This window comes from Trachypithecus francoisi, unplaced genomic scaffold (genome assembly GCF_009764315.1).
Source record: "Trachypithecus francoisi isolate TF-2019V2 unplaced genomic scaffold, Tfra_2.0 Lachesis_group13, whole genome shotgun sequence".
Taxonomy (NCBI): domain Eukaryota; kingdom Metazoa; phylum Chordata; class Mammalia; order Primates; family Cercopithecidae; genus Trachypithecus; species Trachypithecus francoisi.
Genome location: NW_022681458.1, coordinates 45,030,532 through 45,052,522, shown reverse-complemented (window position 1 = coordinate 45,052,522; position 21,991 = coordinate 45,030,532). Strand labels below are relative to the sequence as shown.

Sequence of the window (21,991 nt, the reverse complement as noted above, 5' to 3'; positions counted from 1 at the left end):
TAGTCTCACTTCTTCCTTTCCAATTTGGCTGCCTTTTATTTCGTTTTCATATATAACTGCCTGATAGAATCTCCAGTGCAATATTGAATAGAATTGGTGAGAGCAGATATCTCTGTCTTGTTTCTGATCTTAGAGGGAAAGCTTTTAGTTTGTCACCATTAAGTATGATGTCAACTGTGGGGGATTTTCAATGCTCTTCATCAGGACTGGAAAATTCACTTATATTCCCAGTTTGTTGGGAATTTTTGTCATGAAAATATGTTGAATTTTGTCAAATGCTTTTGCTATGTCTATTGAGATGATCTTGTGGGTTTTGTTCTTTGTTCTATCACTATGGTGTATTACAGTGGTTGACTTCAAATGCAAAACTAAGCTTGCATTCCTTGGATAAATTTTACTTGGTCATGTTGTCCTTTTTATATGTTGTTGCATTAGGCTTGCTAGTATTTTGTTAAGATTTTTTGCATCTATATTCATAAGGGGTACTGTTCTGTAGTTTTATTTTCTTGTAATGTTTTTGGTTTTGGTATCAAGATACTGTTGGTCTCTTAAAATGATTCGGTAAGTAGTCCCTCCATTTCTATTGTTGGGAAGAGTTTGTGAGGGATTGGGGTTAATTCTTCTTTAAATATTTTGTAGCATTTACCAGTGATGCCATCTGGTTCTGGGCTTTCTTGTATGTAAAAGGTTTTGTTTCTTTGTTTGGTTTATTCTTTTTATTCTATAGGTCTATGCAGATTTTCTACCTTTATTCGAGTCAGTTTCAGTAGTTTGGTTCTTTCTAGGAATTTGTCCATTTCATCTAGGCTATCTAATTTGTTAGCATACAATTTTCAGAGTAGCCCCTTGTCTGTCTTTCTGTAAGGTCAGTAGCAGAGTCCTCTCTTTGATTCCTAATTTTAATAATTTGTGTCACCTGTATTTTGTTCTTGTTTAGTCCAGCTAAAAAGGTTCATCAATTTTGTTGATCTTTCTAGAGAACCAACTTGTGGAATTTTTTTAGAGATTTTTCTCTGTTATTTTTCTCTATCTTATTTTTGCGTTAATCCTTACTGTTATCTTCTTTAGATTTGCTTTGGGTTTAATTTGCTTTTCTTTGTCTAGTTTCTAAAGATAAGCTTAGGTTTTTGATTTGAGAAATATTTCATTGTTAAAATGTAAGTGCCTGTAGGAGTCACTCTGAACCTATTCCTGTTCAGGGGAGAGCCCCTAAAAAAATAAAAATAAGTGCCTGCAGCTACAAATTTCCCTCTCTGCACTGCTTTAGCTGCATATGAGATGTTTTGTTATTTTGTGTTTTCATTTTTGTTTATCTCAAACTGTTATTTAATTTCCCTTGAGATTTCTTTTTTGACCCATTGGTTGTTTAGAAGTGACATGTTTAGTTTATTCACATATGTGAATTCCCCAAATATTCTTTTATTGATTTCTAATTTTATTCTATTGTGGTTGGAAAACATACTTTGCATGATATCAATCCTTTCAGATTTATTGAGAGTTGTTTTATGGTGTAACAGGGATATACCCTGAAGAATGTTCCATGTGCACTTGAGAAAAATGTGTATTTTGCTGTTATTGGGAGGATTGTTCTATAGATGTCTGTTAGGTTACTTGGTTTATGGTGTTGTTCTTGTCTTCTCTTTCCTCATTAATCTTCTGTCTAGTTGTTCTGTTGATTAATGAAAATGGGATACTGAAGTCTCCAACTATTACTGTTAAATTATTTATTTGTTCCTTCAATACTGTCATTTTTTGCTTCATATATTTGTGGCCTCTGTTAGGTGCATATATATTTATAAATGATACATCTTCTTGACAGGTAAACACTTTTTCAATGTCTTTTATCTCACCCGTTTTTTCTTAATGTCTATTTTGTTTAATATGAGGACGGTCATTTAGCTCTTTTTAGATTACTGTTTAATTTATATGGTATATATTTTCCACACTTTTGTTTTCAACCCCATTTGTACCTTTGGATCTAAAGTGTATATTTTATAAAGAGCATATAGTTGGTTTTTTAAAAACTCATTTTGCCTATCCATATAAATGGAGTGGTTTGATCCATTTATATTTAATATAATTACTGTTAAGGTAGGATTTATATCTGCCATTTTGCATTTTTTGTTTTTTGCTTTTTGCTCCTCTATTTCTCATCTTTTATGTTAAATATATATTTCTAGTTCACCATTTTAACGCCCTTATTTCTTTTATTCTATATTTTAGTTTATAGGTAACAGAAAGAATTACAAACAAAAATATATAGTACCTTTTATATATACCTATATTGCTACCTTTACTGTTACCTTTTAATTCTTATGTGGATTCCAGATATTGTCACTACCCTTTTATTTTAGCCTAAAAAACTTCCTTTAGTATTTCTTACAGCATATGCTTTCTAGCTTCACAATCCAAACCCCACCAAAAATGGGGACCTGGAGAAATTACTCTACATTTTAGGTGAAGTCTGAAGAACTACATTCTCAAGAGTGTATTTAAACCAGAAGAAAAACTCTTCTATGAATTATTTCAATTTTTATTTATCTGGGAATGTCTTAATTTCTTTGTTGTTTTTGAAGGATAGGTTTGCTGAATTTAGAATTCATGGTTGAGTGTTTTTCTTTCAGCGTTTTGAGTATGTCATCCCATTGCCTTCTGGCCTCAACTTTCTGATGAGAAATCAGCTGTTAATCTTGTTGAGATCATCTTGTACATCAGGAGCCACTCCCCTCTTGGTACTTTCAAGATTTTGTGTTTCCTGCTTTCAACAGTTTACTTGTGTATGTTTTGGGGCATGTCTTTTACACTCATTCCCACAGTTGACAACTCTCCTCTAGCTTTCATTTCTGATCACCAAACTGCTGCTGGAATGCTCACACCTGTTACTGCAAATTCAAAACCTAGGGAAGACTTCTCCTGGGAATTTACTTTATGTCGGTCTTGGGCTGCCTGGTACATAGCTGCACCCACAACTGGGCAAGTTCAACAACACAGGAGCCTTTCCACAGACCATGATTATTGTAGCTTTATAATAAACCGTGAAATTAGGTAGAGTCCTCCAACAGTGTTGTTTTCCAAAAGTGTTTTAGCTATTTTAGTTCGTTTGCTTTTTCATGTATGTTGTAGAATGACCTTAATGATTTCTACAAAAATGTTTTGTGGGGATTTCAACTGAAATTAGAGTTAACATCTCAGCAATATTGAATCTTCTAGTACAGTTAGGTTGTCACTTAATGATGGAGATACATTCTCAGAAATGCATCTCTGGGCAGTTTTGTTGTTGTGCAATAGAGAGTACTTACACAAACCTCAATGGTATTGCCTACTGCACACCTAGGGTTTTTTTTTTAATTTTTAAGTTCAGTGTACATGTGCAGGTTTGTTACATAGGTAAATGTGTGTTATGGGGGTTTGTTGTGCAGATTATTTCATCACCGAGGTATTATTATTTTTCCTGATCCTCTCCCTCCACCCGCCCTCTACCCTCTGACACACTCCAGTGTGTGTTGTTCTCCTCTTTGTGTCCATATATTCTCATCATTTAGCTCCCACTTATAAGAGAACATGCAACATTTGGTTTTCTGTTCCAGTGTTAATTTGCTAAAGATAATGGCCTCCAGCTCTATCCATGATCACGAGGACATAATCTCATTCTTTTTTATGGCTGCATAGTATTCCATGGTGTATATGTACCACATTTGCTTTATCTGGTCTATCATTGATGAGCATTTAGGTTGATTCCATGTATTTGCTATTGTGAATAGTGCTGCAGTGAACATACACATGTGCATGTATCTTTATAATAGAATGATTTATACTTCTTTGGGTATATACCCAGTAACAGGATTGCTGGGTCAAATGGTATTTCTGTCTTTAGGACTTTGAGGAATCGCCACACTGTTTTCCACAATGGTTGAACTAATTTACGCTCACACCAACAGTGTGCAAGTGTTCCTTTTTCTCCACAACGTCACCAGCATCTGTTATTTTTTGATTTTTTGACTTCTTAATCATTCAGACTGGTGTGAGATGGTATCTCATTGTGGTTTTGATTTACATTTCTCTAATGTTCAGTGATGTTGAGCTTTCTTCATACGACTGTTGGCCACATTTATGTCTTCTTTTAAGAAGTGTCTGTTTATGCCTTTTGCCCACTGTTTAATGAGGTTGTTTGTGTTTTTCTTGTAAATTTAAGTTCTTTATAGATGCTGGATATTAGACTTTTGTCAGATGAATAGTCTTCCATTCTATAGACTGTCTGTTTACTCTGTTGATAGTTTCTTTTGCTGTGCAGAAGCTCTTTGGTTTAATTAGATCCCATTTGTCAATTTTTGCTTTTGTTGCGATTGCTTTTGACATCTTTGTCATGAAATCTTTGCTCGTGTCTTTGTTCTGAATAGTATTACCTAGGTTGTCTTCCAGGGTTTTTATAGTTTTGGGTTTTATATTTAAGTTGTCAATCTATTTTGAGTTAATTTTTGTGTATGGTATAGGGAAGGGGTCCAGTTTCCATCTTCTGCATATAGCTAGCCAGTTATCCCAGTCCCATTTATTGAACAGGGAATCCTTTCTCTATTGCTTGTTTTTGTCAGGTTTGTCAAAGGTCACATAGCTGAAGGTGTGTGGTCTTATTTCTGGGTTCTCTATTCTGTTTCATTGGTCTGTGTCTGTTCTTGTACCAATATCATGCTGTTTTGGTTACTGTAGCCCTGTAGTATAATTTGAAGTTGAGTAGCATGGTACCTCCAGCTTTGTTGTTTTTGCTTAGGATTTTCTTAGCTATTCAGGCTCTTTTTTGGTTCCATATAAATTTTAAAGTAGTTTTTTCTGGTTCTGTGAAGAATGTCAATGGTAGTTTAATGGGAATAGCATTGAATCTGTAAATTGCTTTGGGCAGTATGGCCATTTTAATGACATGATTCTTCCTATCCATGAGCATGGAATGTTTTTCCATTTGTTAGTGTCATCTCTCCTTTCTTTGAGCAGTGTTTTGTAGTTCTTCTTCTAGAGACCTTTCACCTACCTAGTTAGCTATATTCCTAGGTATTTTATTCTTTTTGCGGCAACTGTGAATGGGAGTTCATTCATGATTTGGCTCTCAGCTTAACTTGTTGGTGTATAGGAATGCTAATGATTTTTGCACATTGATTTTGTATCCTGAGAGTGCTGAAGTTGCTTATCAGCTTAAGAAGCTTTGGGGCTGAGGCGGTAGGGTTTTTGAGATATGGGATCATGTCATCTGCAAACAGGGATAGTTTGACTTCCTCTTTTTCTTTTTTAATGTCCTTTATTTCTTTCTGTTTCCTGATTGCCTTGGCTAGAACTTCCAAGTTCTGTGTTGAATAGGAGTAGTGAGAGAGGGCATGCTTGTCTTGTGCCGGTTTTCAAGGGGAATGGTTCCACCTTTTGCCAATTCAGTATGATGTTGGCTGTGAGTTTGTCATAGATGGCTCTTATTATTTTGTAGTATGTTCCTTCAGTACGTAGTTTATTGAGAGTTTTTAACGTGAAGGGATGTTGAATTTTATCGAAGGCCTTTTCTGCATCTGTTGAGATTATCATGTGGTTTTTCTCTTTAATTCTGTTTATGTGATGAATCACATTTATTGAATTGCATATGTTGAACTAACCTTGCATCCCAGGGATGTAGCCTACTTGATCATGGCAGATAAGCTTTTTGATATGCTGCTGGATTCAGTTTGCCAGTATTTCATTGAGGATTTTTGCATCAATGTTCATCGAGGATATTGGCATGAAGTTTTCTTTTTTTGTTGTATCTCCGCCAGGTTTTGGTATCAGGATGCTGCTGGCCTCATAGAATAAGTTAGAGAGTAGTCCCTCCTTTTCAGTTTTTTTCGGAATCATTTCGGTAGAAATGATACCAACTCTTCTTTGTACCTATGATAGAATTCAGCTGTGAATCTCTCTGATCCTGGGCTTTTTTTTGGTTGGTAGGCTATTTATTACTGCCTCCATTTCTGAACTCATTATTAGTCTGTTGAGGGATTCAATGTATTCTTCCTGGTTAAGTTTTGGGAGGGTGTATATATCTAGAAATTTATCTTTTTCCTCTATATTTTCTAGTTTATGTGCATAGAGGTATTTTTAATATTCTCTGATAGTTGTCTGTATTTCTGTGGGGTCAGTGGTAATATCTCCCTTATCATTTCTGATAGTGTTTATTTGAAACTTCTCTCTTTTCTTATTAGTCTAGCTAGAAGTCTGTATATTTTATTTTCTTGAAAAAACAGCCCCTGGGCTGGGCACGGTGGCTTACGCCTGTAATCCCAGCACTTTGGGAGGCCAAGACGGGCGAATCATGAGGTCAGGAGTTCGAGACCAGCCTGGCCAATATGGTGACACCTCGTGTCTACTAAAAATACAAAAATTAGCCAGGCGTGCTGGCACAGGCCTGTCGTCCCAGCTACTCGGGAGGCTGAGACAGAAGAATCGCTTGGATCTGGGAGGCGGAGGTTGCCGTGAGCTGAGATCGCGCCTCTGTACTCCAGCCTGGGCAACAGAGCAAGACTCCATCTCAAAAACAAAACAAAACAAAAACAGCTCCTGGATTTGTTGATCTCTTGAATGGTTTTTGTGTCTCTATGTTCTTCAGTTCACCTCTGATTTTGATTATTTCTTGTCTTCTGCCAGCTTTGAGATTTGTTTGTTCTTTGTTCTCTAGTTCCTTTAGTTGTGAGGTTAGGTTGTTAACTTGAGATCTAATTTTTTGATGTGGGCATTTAGTGCTATACGTTTTCCTCTTCACAGTGCCTTAGCTGTGTCCCAGAGATTCAGATATGTTATCTCTTTTTTCTCATTAGTTTCAAATAACTTATTGAATTTTGCCTTAATTTCATTATTTACCTGGGAGTCATTCAGGAGCAGGTTGTTCAGTTACCGTGTAGTTGTGTGGTTTTGAATGAATTTCTTAGTCTTGAATTCTAATTTGATTGTGTTGTGGTCTGAGAGACTGTTATAATTTCAGTTCTTTTACATTTGCTGAGGAGTGTTTTGCTTCGAATTACGTGATCAATTTTAGAGTAAGTGCCATGTGGCAATGAGAAGAATGTATGTTTGTTGTTTTGGGGTGGGGAGATCTGTAAATATCTGTCAGATCCATTTGATCTAGTGCTCAGTTCAGATCCTGAATATCTTTGTTAATTTTGTGTCCCTATGACCTAATATTGTCAGTGGAATGCTAAAATCTCCCACTATTGTTGTATGGGAGTCTAAGTCTCTTTGAAGGTCTTTAAGAACTTGCTTTGTGAATCTGGGTGCTCCTGTGTTGGGTGCATATATATTTAAGATAGTTCTTCTTGTTGAACTCTCTACCATTATGTAATGCCCTTTTTTGTCTTTTTTTGTCTTTATTGGTTTAAAGTCTGTTTTTTCAGAAACTAGGATTGCAACCCCTGCTTTTTTCTGTTTTTCATTTGCTTGGTAGATTCTCCTCCATCCCTTTATTTTGAGCCTGTGATATGCCTAGGTTATATGGTGTAGCTTGTTGCTCCAACCATTGTTGTATATGTGGTCCATCATTGATTGAAACATTGTTATGGAACACATGTCGGTACGTGAACATTATATATCTCTCTGTTTTATTTTGGTTTTTTCTCTCAGTATTTTGTAATTTTCAGCACATCGTATCTTAGACATATTTTGTTAGATTTGCACTTAAAGAATTTCACAGCATTAGTACTGTTTTAAATGGCGTTTTAATGAAATGTGAATTTCCAATTGTGCATTGTTAATATGTAGAAATACGATAGATTTGCCCTTATATCCTTCAGCCTTGACACACTCACTTATTGTAACATCTTGCCTTACTGCACCAGCTATGGCCTCCTGAATGATGTGGAATAGGAGTGGTGAAAGTGGATACCTTTGCCTTTTCCCAGTTTTAGGGGGAAAGTTTTTCACTATTAATATTGATATTAGCTGTAGGATTTGTATAGATACTTTTTTAAATCAACTAGAAGTTCCCTTTCTAGTTTGCTGAGTTTTTATAATGAATTGATGTTGAATTTTATGAAATTCTTTTACTGCATTAAGATGGTTATATGGGTTTTCTTCTATAGTCTGTTGAAACGGCATATTATACTGATTGATTTTGAATGTTCAACAAGCTTTGCATTACCGAGATAAGCTTCACTTAGTCCTAATTTGTTATCTTTTTATATGTTGCTGGATTCATTTTGCTAATATTTTGTGGAAGATTTTTTTTTTTTTGAGACGAAGTTTCACTCTTGTTACCCAGGCTGGAGTGCAGTGGCGTGATCTCTGCTCACTGCAACCTCTGCCTCCCGAGTTCAAGTGATTCTCCTGCCTCAGCCTCACAAGTAGCTGGGATTACAGGCATATGCCACCACTCCCGGCTAATTTTGTACTTTTAGTAGCAATGAGGTTTCTCCATGTTGGTCAGGCTGGTCTTAAACTGTCAACCTCAGGTGATCCGCCCACTTCGGCCTCCCAAAGTGCTGGGATTACAGGCGTGAGCCACTGCTCCTGACTGGAAGATTTTTGCATCTATATTCATAAACTTGAATTGATTTTAAGTAAATACCAGAAGGACTTTAACTTAGAGTAAAGGGGAACTATGTAATTTACAATAACCCTTTTGCTGAGGGCAACTACAAAAACTCAAAAAATGGATGAGAGAGAAAAAGGGTTCTTTTTAAAAAAATTATTAGACCCACAAACCACACAGAGAAAAGGGTTCTTAAAAACATCATAGAGTGGCTGGACGCTGTGGCTCACGTCTGTAATTCCAGCACTTTGGGGGGCTGAGGCGGGTGCATCACAAGGTCAGGAGTTCGAGACCAGCCTGACCAACATGACGATATCCCATTTTGGCTAAAAATACAAAAATTATCCAGGCATGGTTGTGCGTGCCTGTAATCCTAGCTACTCAGGATGTGTCTGGAATTGGTGGATTCTTAGTCTCACTAACTTAAAGAATGAAGCGATGGACCCTCGCAGTGGTGTTACAGTTCTTAAAGATGGTGTGTCCAGAGTTTGTTCCTTCAGATGTTCAGATGTGTCCTGAGTTTCTTCCTTCTGGTGGGTTCGTGGTCTTGCTGGCTTCAGGAGTGAAGCTGCAGACCTTCACAGTAAGTGTTATAGCTCTTAAAGGCGGCATGTCTGGAGTTATTCGTTCCTCCTGTCAGGAGTTGTTCGTCCCTCCTGGTGGGTTCATGGTCTCACTGGCTTCAGGAGTGAAACTGCAGACCTTCGCGGTGAGCGTTATAGCTCATAAAGGCAGTGCAGACCCAAAGAGTGAGCAGCAGCAAAATTTATTGCAAAGAGTGAAAGAACAAAGCTTCCACACCATGGAAGGGGACTCCAGTGGGTTGCCACTGCTGACTGGGGCAGCCTGCTTTTATTCCCTTATCTGACCCCACCCACATCCTGCGATTGGCCCATTTTACCGAGAGCTGATTGGTCCGTTTTGACAGGGTGCTGATTGGTGCGTTTACAAACCTTGAGCTAGACACAGAGTGCTGATTGGTGCATTTACAATCCTTTAGCTAGCCACAAAAGTTCTCCAAGTCCCCACTAGATTAGCTAAACACAGAATGCTGATTAATGCATTTACAAACCTTTAGCTAGACACAGATTGCTGATTGGTACGTTTACAATCCTTTAGCTAGACACAAAAGTTCTCCAAGTCCCCACTAGATTAGCTAGACACAGAGCTCTGATTGGTGTGTTTACAAACCTTGAGCTAGACACAGGGTACTGATTGCTGCATTTACAATCCTTGAGCTGGACACAAAGTGCTGATTGGTGCATTTACAATCCTCCAGCTAGACATAAAAGTTATCCAAGTCCCCACCAGATTAGCTAGATACAGAGTGCTAATTGGTGCGTATACAATCCTCCAGCTAGACATAAAAGTACTCCAAGTCCCCACCCGACTCAGGAGCCCAGCTGGCTTTGCCTAGTGGTTCCTGTGCCAGGGCCGTGGGCGGAGCTGCCTACCAGTCTCGTGCCATGAGCCTGCACCCCTCAGCCCTTGGGTGGGATGGGACTGGGTGCTGCAGAGCAGGGGGTGTTGGGGAGGCTGGGGCGGAGCAGGGGGGTGGGGCTTGGGCATGGACATGGCGGGCTGTAGGTCCCGAGTCCTGCCCCGTGGGGAGGCAGCAGCTGAGACCCAGAGAGAATTCCAGTGTGACATGGGGGGCCAGCAGTGCTGGGGAACCTGGCGCACCCCTTGGCAGGTGCTGACCGGGGTGCTAAGCCCCTCACTGACCAGGGCGGGCAGCGCCAGCTGACTGCTCCAAGTGTGGGTCCTGCTGAGCTCCTGCCCACCCAGAACTCGTGCCGGCCTACAAGGTCTGTGGGCAGCCCCGGTTCCTGCCCACGCCACTCCTTCCACACCTCCCCACAAGCAGACTCTGCCTCGCCAGCCCAGAGAGGGGCTCCCACAGTGCAGCCGCGGGCTGAAGGGCTCCTCAAGTGGGGCCAGAGAGGATGCTGAGGCTGAGGAGGCGAGGAGGCGCCCTAGAGCAAGTGAGGGCTGCTAGCACATTGTCACTTCTCAAGGAGGGTGAAGCAGGAGAATCACGTGAACCCGGGAGGCAGAGGTTGCAGTGAGCTGAGATCACAACACTGCACTCCAGCCTGGGTGACAGATCAAGACTCCATCTAAAAAAAGTTAAAAACCATAGAGCTGTCAGACTGGTCATATCTCCACATTTAGAGGCAAGGAAACATATGGAAGATATTGTCCATTTTACAGTTATAATTGTCATTTTAAAAATAAGATAATACTTTTTGGATCTGGCATAAATAGTTTCTTTTTTACTTTTGTTTCTTTAAAGGTAGACATAAATACATTAACTCATAACCTGCAGACTCTTGAAGAAGAGAATAAACACCTGGCAGATCAAATGGCGTCCCTAGAACTTCAGCAAGTCACTTCTGATTACCATGGGGTGGGTATAAAAAGGTCAGTCTAAATAGCAATTAATGACTACTGAGTTCAGAAATAACAACCAGAGGTCAGGAGATGGGTTTTCTTTGTGTTTTCATAATTATTATAAAACTTGAGTAATTCAGAATAAATAAAGCAGAGATTCTTACAGTATTCAAACAATAGTGAATTTGAGAAACCAAGAGTTTAAGGGATTTATTAAAACATTTGCCTTCACAAACAATCTGTGTTACTGAAAAGTACAAATATATCTGATGTTTTAAAATAGTTCCTCTTCCACAAATTATGAGAAAGAAACTTGTATTTTTTTCTCATCAGACAGTTTCCTCCATTAGGCAATCAGTAGTAAGTCTGATTTCTGAAGGCTATTTGACAAGGTCAGTGCATTACAAATAAATAGTACAGTTCTTAAAACATCTCCAGGCTGGGCATGGTGGCTCACATCTATAATCCCAGCACTTTGGGAGGCCGAGGCAGGCGGATCACGAGGAAAGGAGATCGAGACCATCCTGGCTAAGCTAACACGGTGAAACCCTGTCTCTACTAAAAATACAAAAAATTAACCGGGCATGGTGGCGGGCGCCTGTAGTCCCAGCTACTTGGGAGGCAGAGCTTGCAGTGAGCCGAGATCACACTACTGCACTCCAGCCTGGGCGACAGAGCGAGACTCCGTCTCAAAAAACAAAACAAAAAATCTCCAAGTAAAGGGGATTTAAAGATATGGTCATTCTGTTAAGTAGCTAATAATTTTCCTGTGTGCTTTTGAATACATGAAAAAGTATTACTTACTGCTTTTAAGCATGCAAATAATCTTTGAAAATTCCTAGAAGACCTCAGTGTGAGTCTGTTTTAATCTGAGCTAAAGTCTTTCAAACTGTTATAAGCTGCTCATTACTTCAACTATGAAAAATTATACAGACTAAGTCTAAATCTTCTTATATGGTCATGGTTTTCAAGCCAGATTTCCTGCTTTTCAGTTTTGGCTGTGACCTCGGGTATGATCCTTAACCTCTTTGAGCCTCAGTTTCTTAATCTGTCAAAATGAGGATAACAATGCTATAACTGTGTGGATGTTTGAGGTTAAGTAAATTAATACACACAGAACATGTAGCAGATAGCTAACATTTATTGAATTCTTAGTATCTGAACTGTCTCAGAGGAAAAAAAAATTACATATAAGTGCCTATTGGAATGACAAGATCCGTTAGCTGTGTAATCCCTGATACTATTTCAGACCAACCCACTCTCTCCACAGAATTAAAGATTCAGTCATGTCCGTTGCTGGTTGGCAAGACTCAGCTGGGTTCCTTTGGAAGACCACATTTTCAATCTGACTGATTCTTTCCTGAATCCATTGCCAGTGAGCAGGCCTAGCCTTACTCTATTAATGACTTTGACAGATCTTGCCAGTGATTTGGTCAGTATTGAGTTTTGCCTGTCTACCATGTCTTGATTACAGGTTCCCAGTGATGACTCATAGATAACGCAATTCTAGCTTGCAGTTCTGTCTCCACCCAGAAGTGTCTCTGGCCATGCCTGCCTGGAAATGCTTCAGTTGGCTATATGAGTTTGAGGAATAAGCTAGGGATTTCAGGATTTGTTTTTGAATTTAGCAGTATCATTAAATCTATTGTCATTCAATGCTGGCAGTGTATTTTTGTTCTTTGAGAGTTAAAACTTGAAATTCTTTATAAAGGGTACCTTCTGGTCTTACCCCTCATTGATTTTTGGAGATACATACAAGACTGTGTGTTGTGTGTGTAACATCACAAACTTGAATTCAGATAGATCTGGTTTCAACCTCCATTTACTGTGTGACCCGGGCAGGTTCTTAACCTCTCATGGCCTGCAATGCCAAGAGGATCTTTCCTAGTGTAGGTATCCCACAGTACACTCTGCACACACATATCAGAATAATTACCACATTGATTAGAAATTGACCTGTTTATGCATCTGCCTTCATTCTCTTCTAATGCAAGAACAGTATTCACTTTATATTCCCTTGCCTAGCATAATGCCTAATACATAATAGGTGCTTTAAAAACATTGATTGACTGGAATACAGAGAAGGTCATGTCTGTTTTGCCAGGCAGTAAGGATTAATGTCATATTGCAATAATAAATATTATTCTCTCTGCTTTTTCTTTCATATTTTGTAATTTCAGGGTTTTTGTTTGTTTGTTTGTTTTTTGCCATTTTAGCCTGTAGTGATAGTGCAATTTAATTCCATTACCACTGGCAGTCAGTCACTCAGGGACCCACAGTAAGAAAAGATCCAAATGTAGGAAGGTTACTATGCCTGAGTTCAGTTTGAATGATTTTCCTCCCCACTTCTCTTTTGGGGTTTAAACATGTATTTTAAAATTGTAGCACCAGACAGAAACATAATTCCCTATACAACTGGGACTTTAAAGACTTGAAATTAGAAAATGAACTAAAATGTATTATTTCTTAAAACCAGGATGACATTGTCAGTGTACACTCATGCAGATGTCAAAGTTGGTTTTTCTGGGGCTCATGTCATACTGTTGTTAAATATTTTGAATAAAAAATTCAAAATAATCAAAAACTTTTAAAAATGCTTACAATCTGCTTATAAAATAGCTTTACCAAGATACCAGTATCCTACTGGTTTTGTGTATTCTTCTAACAGCTTCTGCTAACTTGTACAGCTCACGTGAATTTAAAAAATGATTTTAGAAATAATTTTGTGACTTACTGTTGATCTTTGGCAACCTATCTTTCATATCTTAAGATAATTCTTCCTATTTTTACTTCCTCTTCTCCAAAGAGTGGTATCTTTGTGTTTCTGAGTTAGAATTCATATTCTAATGCTTGGTATTTTTCTCTGTATGATGTTTCTCAAATGATTCCCCAGTTTCTGTTTTGCTCTATATACTGATCATGCTTATAGTGTATTACCAAGAGTATTTAAGCAAAAGTTAATTTCAGTTCAGTCTTCTATAACTCAGAACCTGAGATATTAACTTATTTAAGTGGTTTCTAATTTCTGGTCTCCTGTACAGGTACAGGGCCTATTTAATCTGTAAACAGTAATTTAACTGCCTTAACATCCACTTTCCCTTAGCAACTTGGAACAATTTTTTTGTGTGTGTCATAATATTTAAATAAATGACCCTTTGTCAAATATTATCACATTTTTATTTTGCTCAATTTTCATTTAGTACATTAGCACTCTCTTTGGTGGCATAATGGGAAAATTATTATTTTAAAAGTATATTTAAAAGATTAATGGAAGTTCTTCATGCCTTTGCCTGAAAGAGAGAATTGTATTGATGGGGGAAAAGCGCCATTATTTTTTAAATTTCTGGTCACCTTTTATAGAAGACCCAGATAATTTAAGTTATTCTTTAAAAAACCTTTCTCCATTTCGAGAAGATAGTTATTTTTGAGTGTTTAGTATTTGTTAGAGCTAGCATATTTTAGGTTAACTCTAGTTCTTGTTTTTTTAATATGTTCTTACCCATGCTTTACAGCACACTGAGACATCTTAATTTGTAGAAGTTTGAATCGAATTTTAAATAATTAAGCTTTTATTGTTATTGTAGCTTTGCTTTTGTGGTATTATTGAGCATCCTTACAATTTATTTGCTGCTGAAAACTTGGTCAACATAATCCTAAATTGTAATGTTACATTCATGGAATGATTTTGCATCATAGTTCCCAAAATAGAGAATATTTTGGCAAAGAGGACTGTGTTTTCCACAGATAGAAAATTAATTGATGATGAGCTGATTTTGCAATAATATATTTATCGTCACCAATTTCCTATTTATTGATAGCAGTCTACATTTTCCTCAGGTTATTTTGAAACCAATACTCTACTGGTCTAAATGCTTTTTAAAACATATTTTCCTTTGCCGTACTGGGAGCAACACAGTAATTTTTAAAACTTTTAAAAACTGAATTATGAATATGTGTAATAATGTATGAAATAAATATTCTGACAGGACAAATACTTGGTCTAATAGTTAATAATCCACCAAAGCCTAATATTGGGTATAAGTTTTTATATTAAAGGTGTATGATTTTAGGGTAGATGGTATACAAGGGCTAATTCTTTATGGCTTTTCCATTGATTTTTATCAAGTGTTGAATGTCAAAAATGAAATTCTTCTAGCCAAGGCAACTACTAAGGAGAAGCAATGCTCCAGACTACTATAACTTTTTTTTTTTTTTTTTTTAAAGGAGATGGGGGTCTTGCTGTGTCTTCCAGGCTGGAGTGCAATGGTACCATCATGGCTCACTGTAGCCTCCACCAGCTGGGTTCAAGCAATTCTCCCTCCTCAAACTCTCAAGTAACTAGGACTAAAGGCATGCACCACTGTGCCCAGCTAATTTTTTAATGTTTTGTAGAGACAGGGTCTTGCTATGTTGACCAGACTGGTCTTGAATTCCTGGCCTCAAGTGATGTTCCCATCTCAGCCACCTAAAGTGCTGGGATTACAGGTGTGAGCCACTGTGCCCAGCTTAATGTGCCTTCTCATAGAAAACATTTTGAACAGAGGAAAATAGGAGTTACAGATTATAGCAATCTAGTTTGGAATGTGTTTTTGCTTTTATTTAGAAGCATGTGTGGTAGATTCACACACTTAAAGGATATTACAAAGTGGTGATAAAGAATAGCTGTAATCATGTTGGAGGTAGTGAGGAATATCTCTTATGTAAATTAATACATGGGTTTTATCTATCAGCTTACCTAAAATTGAACATAAAACAAAAGTCTAAAATTATTTGGCTTAAAATGCCTAAAAGGTACTCTGTTATTCACAGAATAAGCAAATATAAACCAGAAATAGTGAATGATGGCAATATAAGATACTTACCAACATTAATAAGACTTTGAACTTAAGATTTACTGCAAATGATCCATAGTGCAGCTAGTTAGCTTATAAGTGATTAAGAGTTTGTGTCTTCAGTCACATTTGCTTTGTGTGCATTATCTCCACGTTTGGTTTATGAAGACGATTTTGACATACGGCAATATTTCATGTTATTAAGATATAGCACTGGCATTGATTGTGAAGACTGAAAATTTCCATGTTCAATCACTTAATGGTGCCCCTCATATAAAGAAAGTACCAATATGGCCCAAAATTTAAATTTTGTACTTATTTTTTCTAATATAGTCTGAGAACAACAGGATATGAAAAAATAACTGTCATTATTAAAGGCTGTTTGAATAATGAAAATATGTAATTTCGTGAAATATGGAACGTTTGGTAATGTTTGTTCCAGATAATATTGTGTTGAGTATTTGATCAAACAATGAGTTTGAGTCTCCAATAAACATTTATTTTGTTTTTGAGATTTTTCTAAACTGCTTTTTACTGTAGTAAGTGAGGTGCCTTCTGCTATCAGTGGTCCTGGTCACTTGCAGCTGCTGTTTCCGTAAAGAACCGTGTAATGCTCTACAGACTACCTGCAGTCACTGATACAGCCACACCACATCCATGTTGGATCACAACTACAAAGGAGTAACTGACATAACAAAAAAGGAGTTAATATACAAAACCAACCAACTCTGGTACTCTTAAGGCTTCATGCTTTTATCAGCAGTCTTCTGTACATGTTGCATATTAGCCCTGTGATCAACTATGTAGGGAAAGACTAAAAGCAGCAGTAGCAAATAAATAGGAATCTTGATCTTACGATGATAGAAATGGTAAGGATGTAAATACTTGTTTAAAAATGAAAATGGTTATTCTTTTCTATGCCTAGAGGTTCTGATGCCTGTGTTTGCCTTATCAGCTTGCCCAACAGAAGGTGGAAAAAATCTTGGGAAAAATTACTGAAAGTAAAAATAAACTGGCCTATGAAAAGGGAAAACTCCAGGTATGAGATTTATTTTCTGATTTTTCTTGTCTGAATTTTAAAAATACCAATTATCAAATTAAATATTGCTAGATTTTGAGAATACCTAGCTCTGTCATTTACTAAGTCTATAGTCTCTGGACATCCCTAAGTTTGTGGCCTCATCGATAGCCAGGTGACTTCTATTTACATTCCGTAGTTGCTGAAACCTAAAATTGTGAAGCCAAAACCCATTCTGTGACTTTTTGAAGCTTTATTATAATCATTTTATGTGTGGTCATTCCCTGAGAATGTAGAAAGCCTATACCTCTTTTTGCTGAATTTTTAAAACACATTTCTAAAAAGTAAAAAACCTGGAAACAGACTCAGAGGCAATTGAGTGAATGTGATGATTCTGTTCTTTTGCTGCCTGTGGGTTTTGTCCCTATGGTACCCCAGAGCAGGAAGCCTGAACTGATATAGGTAAGCTTGACTTAAACTAACTCCAGTGGAAACACTGAAATCCAAATCAGTGGTGCTAAGTCTTAGCTATACATTAGAATCACTGTGCAGTTTTTAAAATTCCTCATGCTGGGAAGTGTATAATATCTGCCACTTTGAAATGCAGCATAGAAAAAATAGGTTGATGGATGGAGAGAGGAAATGATAAATGGATAGATATGTGATAAGCAAATAAGAGAATATTAATGGTAGAATTTGGATGGGATGGTTGGTGTATGCATGTTCACAGTAAAATTCTTTCCATTTTTCTGTACGTTTAAAACATTTTATAAAATGTTGGGGGAGGCTGTGCATGGTGGTTCATGCCTGTTTCCAACACTCTGGGAGGCTGAGGCAGGAGAATGGCTCGAGGCCAAGAGTTTGAGACCAGCCTGGGCAATATAGCAAGATCCTATCTCTACAACAAAATTAAATAAATAAAAATTAGGCAAGCATGATGGCAAGTGCCTGTAATCCTAGCTACTTGGGAGGCTCAAGTGGGAGCCCCAAGTGGGAGGATCACTTGAGCCCAGGAGTTGGAGGCTATGGTGAGTTATGATCATGCCATTGCACTCCTGCTTAGGTAATAAAATGAGACCCTGTCTCTAGAAAAAAATGTAGGGGAGAAATTCCCATGACTAGAATTGCACCCCAGAGCAATTAAATCAAAATCTCAGGGGATAGTTCCTCGACTAAAGTGCTGCGTGCGTGTGTGTGTGTGTGAGATGAGGTCTCGCTCTGTCATCCAGGCTGGAGTGCAATGGTGCAATATCTGGGCTTGCTGCAGCCTCTGACTTCTGGGCTCAAATGTTCCTCCTACCTCAGTCACCCAAGGAGCTGGGATTCAGGTGTGTAGCACCATACCCAGCTAAGTTTTTTCGTATTTTTGGTTTGTCCATGGAGATAGGGTTTCTCCATGTAGCTCAGGCTGGTCTCGAACTCCTGAGCTCAAGCAATCTGCCTGCTTTGACCACCCAAAGTGCTGGGATTACAAGTGACTTCAGTACTTTTTAAAGCTCCTCAGATGATTCCAATGTTGCAACCATAGTTGAGGCCCGCTGGACTAAATAGTATAAAGTGAAGCCCAGTTAGGCTTGGCAACTGTCTTAGTCTGTTTTCTGTTGCTATAACAGAATATCTGAGATTGGGTAATTTGTAAATTAAAGAAGTTTATTTAGCTCATGGTTCTGGAGGCTGGGAAGTCCAGGATCATACAACCTATCTGTGAATACCTCATGCTGCCTCATGTCATGGCAGAAAGCAGACAGGACAATGGGTGTTTGCAAAGAGACCAAACACAAGAGGCAGCCTCACTTTGTAACAACCCAAGAGCAAGAACTTACTCACCCCTGTGAGACTGCATTAACCCTTCATGAGAGCAGATCCCTCATTACCCAGATACCTCTTAGAGATCCCACTACCTCTCAACATTTAATAATATCAGCAGTTAAATTGCAGCATGAGTTTTGGCAGGGTCAAACCACATCCAGACCATAGCAGCAACTATGGAGCTGATTTGGTAAGTAATCTAACTAGAGGTTTGCCAAACACATCAGCATTAACCTCATCCTCATCTACTCAAAGGGTTTACCATAGGGTTAGCAGACAGGATGGGACCCAGAAATAGCAGACCAAAAGGTAGTTGATAAGCCATGCTTGTGGAACAATATATTACTAGAACAATAAAAAGAACTACAATAAAAAGAATTACTAGAACACCTATTAATATTAATATTTTCCAGAGGTCGCGATGCATTTAAATGTTATCTACATTTGTGTGACTGTGGAAAGGTCTTACTTTTCTTGAGTTTCATCTTAATCATCTATAAAATGAGGAGGATAAGCACACCTCTCTTATCTACTTCTCATTGGGAAAAATAGGCTCCATTACAGGCAGGGTGTATACATCTTTACAGGCGTAAAATAACTTTCCCCTTTGTGGAATGAATGATCTCATAAGAGGCTATGACCCATGACTTTAACCTTTTTTTAGCTTTTCCAAGAAAAATGAAATGCATTATTAAATATATAAGACAAATCCCAGGCCCTCATGACAGACTTGAAGCCAAATTTTGACTGGGAATGAAATATATTTTATAATTTATGAATGGGTCTAATATTATCTGTCTGACCTTTGAAACCTCAACCATGCAGTCTTAGAAATTATCCAGATTCTGTGTAATCATAAGGGAAATAACATGCCTTTTTGCTAGTCATATTCCTATAATAAGGGTTTAAGATTTTTGATAGTTTTTGAAGAAACACTTTTTGAACTATTGTGAACTATTGATTCATTGGTATTTTTATATCAGGTCTTGGGCTGCTGCATTCCAAAAGCACTGACTTCATCAGCTCTAGGGAAAGTGCTCTTGGAGCACATAATTCTTACAAGACAATTTAAAGGAAGAGCTGTATACTTAACATAGTCAAAACAGTAGTCTTCTGTGTGTTCTCGCTCAACTGGATTAGAATGGATTGAAAATATACATAGGAATCATATTTGGTAAAAGATTACATTTTCAGAATCAGCTTGTTAATGAATGATATAAATACTGGATTTTGTGTGTTAATTTAGACTGTATTGGAAACTGCTGCCTCCTTTTCAGTGCTGTACAGTATTCCATTATGTAAACATGCCACAATGTATTTATTCTTCTGTTGATGGATAATCAGCTAGTTTCTAATTGCTTGCAAACCGTAACAATGATGATATGATGAATTTTTGTACCAGTCTCCTTATATACAGAAGATTCTCTCAGCTAAATATAATTCTTAGGAGTAGAATAACTGGGTTTTAGGATGTGCATATCCTGAATTTTACTAGATTTTGTCATATTTCCCCTTACTAAAAGTGGTGAAGCCAGTTTTAAAAATCAGTATTTTTTGTATTATACTTTAAGTTCTAGGGTACATGTGCACAACGTGCAGGCTTGTAACATAGGTGTACATGTGCCATGTTAGTTTGCTGCACCCATTAACTAGTTATTTACATTAGGTATTTCTCCTAATGCCATCCCTCCCCCTGCACCCCACCCCATGACAGGCCCCGGGGTGTCGTGTTCCTTGCCCTGTGTCCAAGTGTTCACATTGTTCAGTTCCCACCTATGAGTGAGAACATGGGGTGTTTGGTTTTCTGTCCTTGCGATAGTTTGCTCAGAATGATGGTTTCCAGTTGCATCCATGTCCCTGCAAAGGACACGAACTCATCATTTTTTATGGCTGCATAGTATTCCATGGTGTATATATGCCACATTTTCTTAATCCAGTCTATCATCTATGAACATTTGGGTTGGTTCCAAGTCTTTGCTATTGTAAATAGTGCTGCAATAAACATACGTGTGCATGTGTCTTTATAGTAGCATGATTTATAATCTTTGGGTATATACCCAATAATGGGATGGCTGGGTCAAATGGTATTTTTAGTTCTAGATCCTTGAGGAATCACCACATTGTCTTTCACAATGGTTGAACTAGTTTACACTTCCACCAACCGTGTAAAAGCATTTCTATTTCTCCACATCCTCTCCAGCATCGGCTGTTTCCTGACTTTTTAATGATGGCCATTCTAACTGGTGTGAGATGGTATCTCATTGTGGTTTTGATTTGCATTTCTCTGATCAGTGATGATGAACATTTTTTCTTGTGTCTGTTGGCTGCATAAATGTCTTCTTTTGAGAAGTGTCTGTTCATATCCTTTCCCAGTTTTTGATGGTTTTTTTTTTTCTTGTAAATTTGTTGAAGTTCTTTGTAGATTCTGGATATTAGCCCTTTGTCAGGTGGGTAGATTGCAAAAATTTTCTCCCATTCTGTAGGTTGCTTGTTCACTCTGATGGTAGTTTCTTTTGCTGTGCAGAAGTTCTTTAGTTTAATTAGATCGCATTTGTCAATTTTGGCTTTTGTTGCCATTGCTTTTGGTGTTTTAGACATGAAGTCCTTGCCCATGCCTGTGTCCTGAATGGTATTGCCTAGGTTTTCTTTAAGGGTTTTTATGGTTTTAGGTCTAACATTTAAGTCTTTAATCCATCTTGAATTAATTTTTGTATAAGGTGTAAGGAAGTTTCAGCTTTCTACATATGGCTAGTCAGTTTTCCCAGCACCATTTATTAAATAGGGAATCCTTTCCCCATTTCTTGTTTTTGTCAGGTTTGTCAAAGATCAGATGGTTGTAAATGTGTGTTGTTATTTCTGAGGGGTCCGTTCTGTTTCATTGGTTTATATCTCTGTTTTGGTACCAGTACCATGCTGTTTTGGTTACTGTAGCCTTGTAGTATAGTTTGAAGTCAGGTAGCATGATGCCTCCAGCTTTGTTCTTTTGGCTTAGGATTTTGCAGTGTGGGCTCCTTTTTGGTTTCATATGAACTTTAAAGTAGTTTTTTCCAATTTGAAACTTGTGCCAGTTTCAAAGGGAATGCTTCCAGTTTTTGCCCATTCAGTATGATATTGGCTGTGGGTTTTTCATAAATAGCTCTTATTTTGAGATAACATTCCATCAGTACCTAGCTTATTGAGAGTTTTTAGCATGAAGGGTTGTTGAATTTTGATGAAGGCCTTTTCTGCATCTATTGAGATAATCATGTGGTTTTTTTGTTGGTTCTGTTTATGTGATGGATTAAGTTTATTGATTTGTGTATGTTGAACCAGCCTTGCATCCCAGGGATGAAGCCAACTTGATTGTGGTGGATAAGCTTTTTGATGTGCTGCTGGATTCGGTTTGCCAGTATTTTATTGGCAAAATACTGGATT

At 37.8% G+C, this 21,991-nt stretch overlaps 1 protein-coding gene and 1 non-coding gene across 3 annotated transcripts in view; one reads left to right on the top strand and one right to left on the bottom strand.

Moving 5' to 3' along the window:
- The window catches only part of CCDC150 (coiled-coil domain containing 150), a 95,485-nt gene that overhangs the window by 46,098 nt on the left and 27,396 nt on the right, over nt 1-21,991 (top strand). For both annotated transcript variants that reach the window (XM_033230783.1, XM_033230782.1), the window contains 2 exons: nt 10,821-10,934; nt 16,706-16,789. In XM_033230783.1, coding sequence (XP_033086674.1) covers nt 10,821-10,934; nt 16,706-16,789 — 198 coding nt within the window. The remainder of the gene's footprint in view (nt 1-10,820; nt 10,935-16,705; nt 16,790-21,991) is intronic.
- On the bottom strand, nt 2,827-3,010 carry LOC117095510. Its single transcript, XR_004442045.1, has one exon.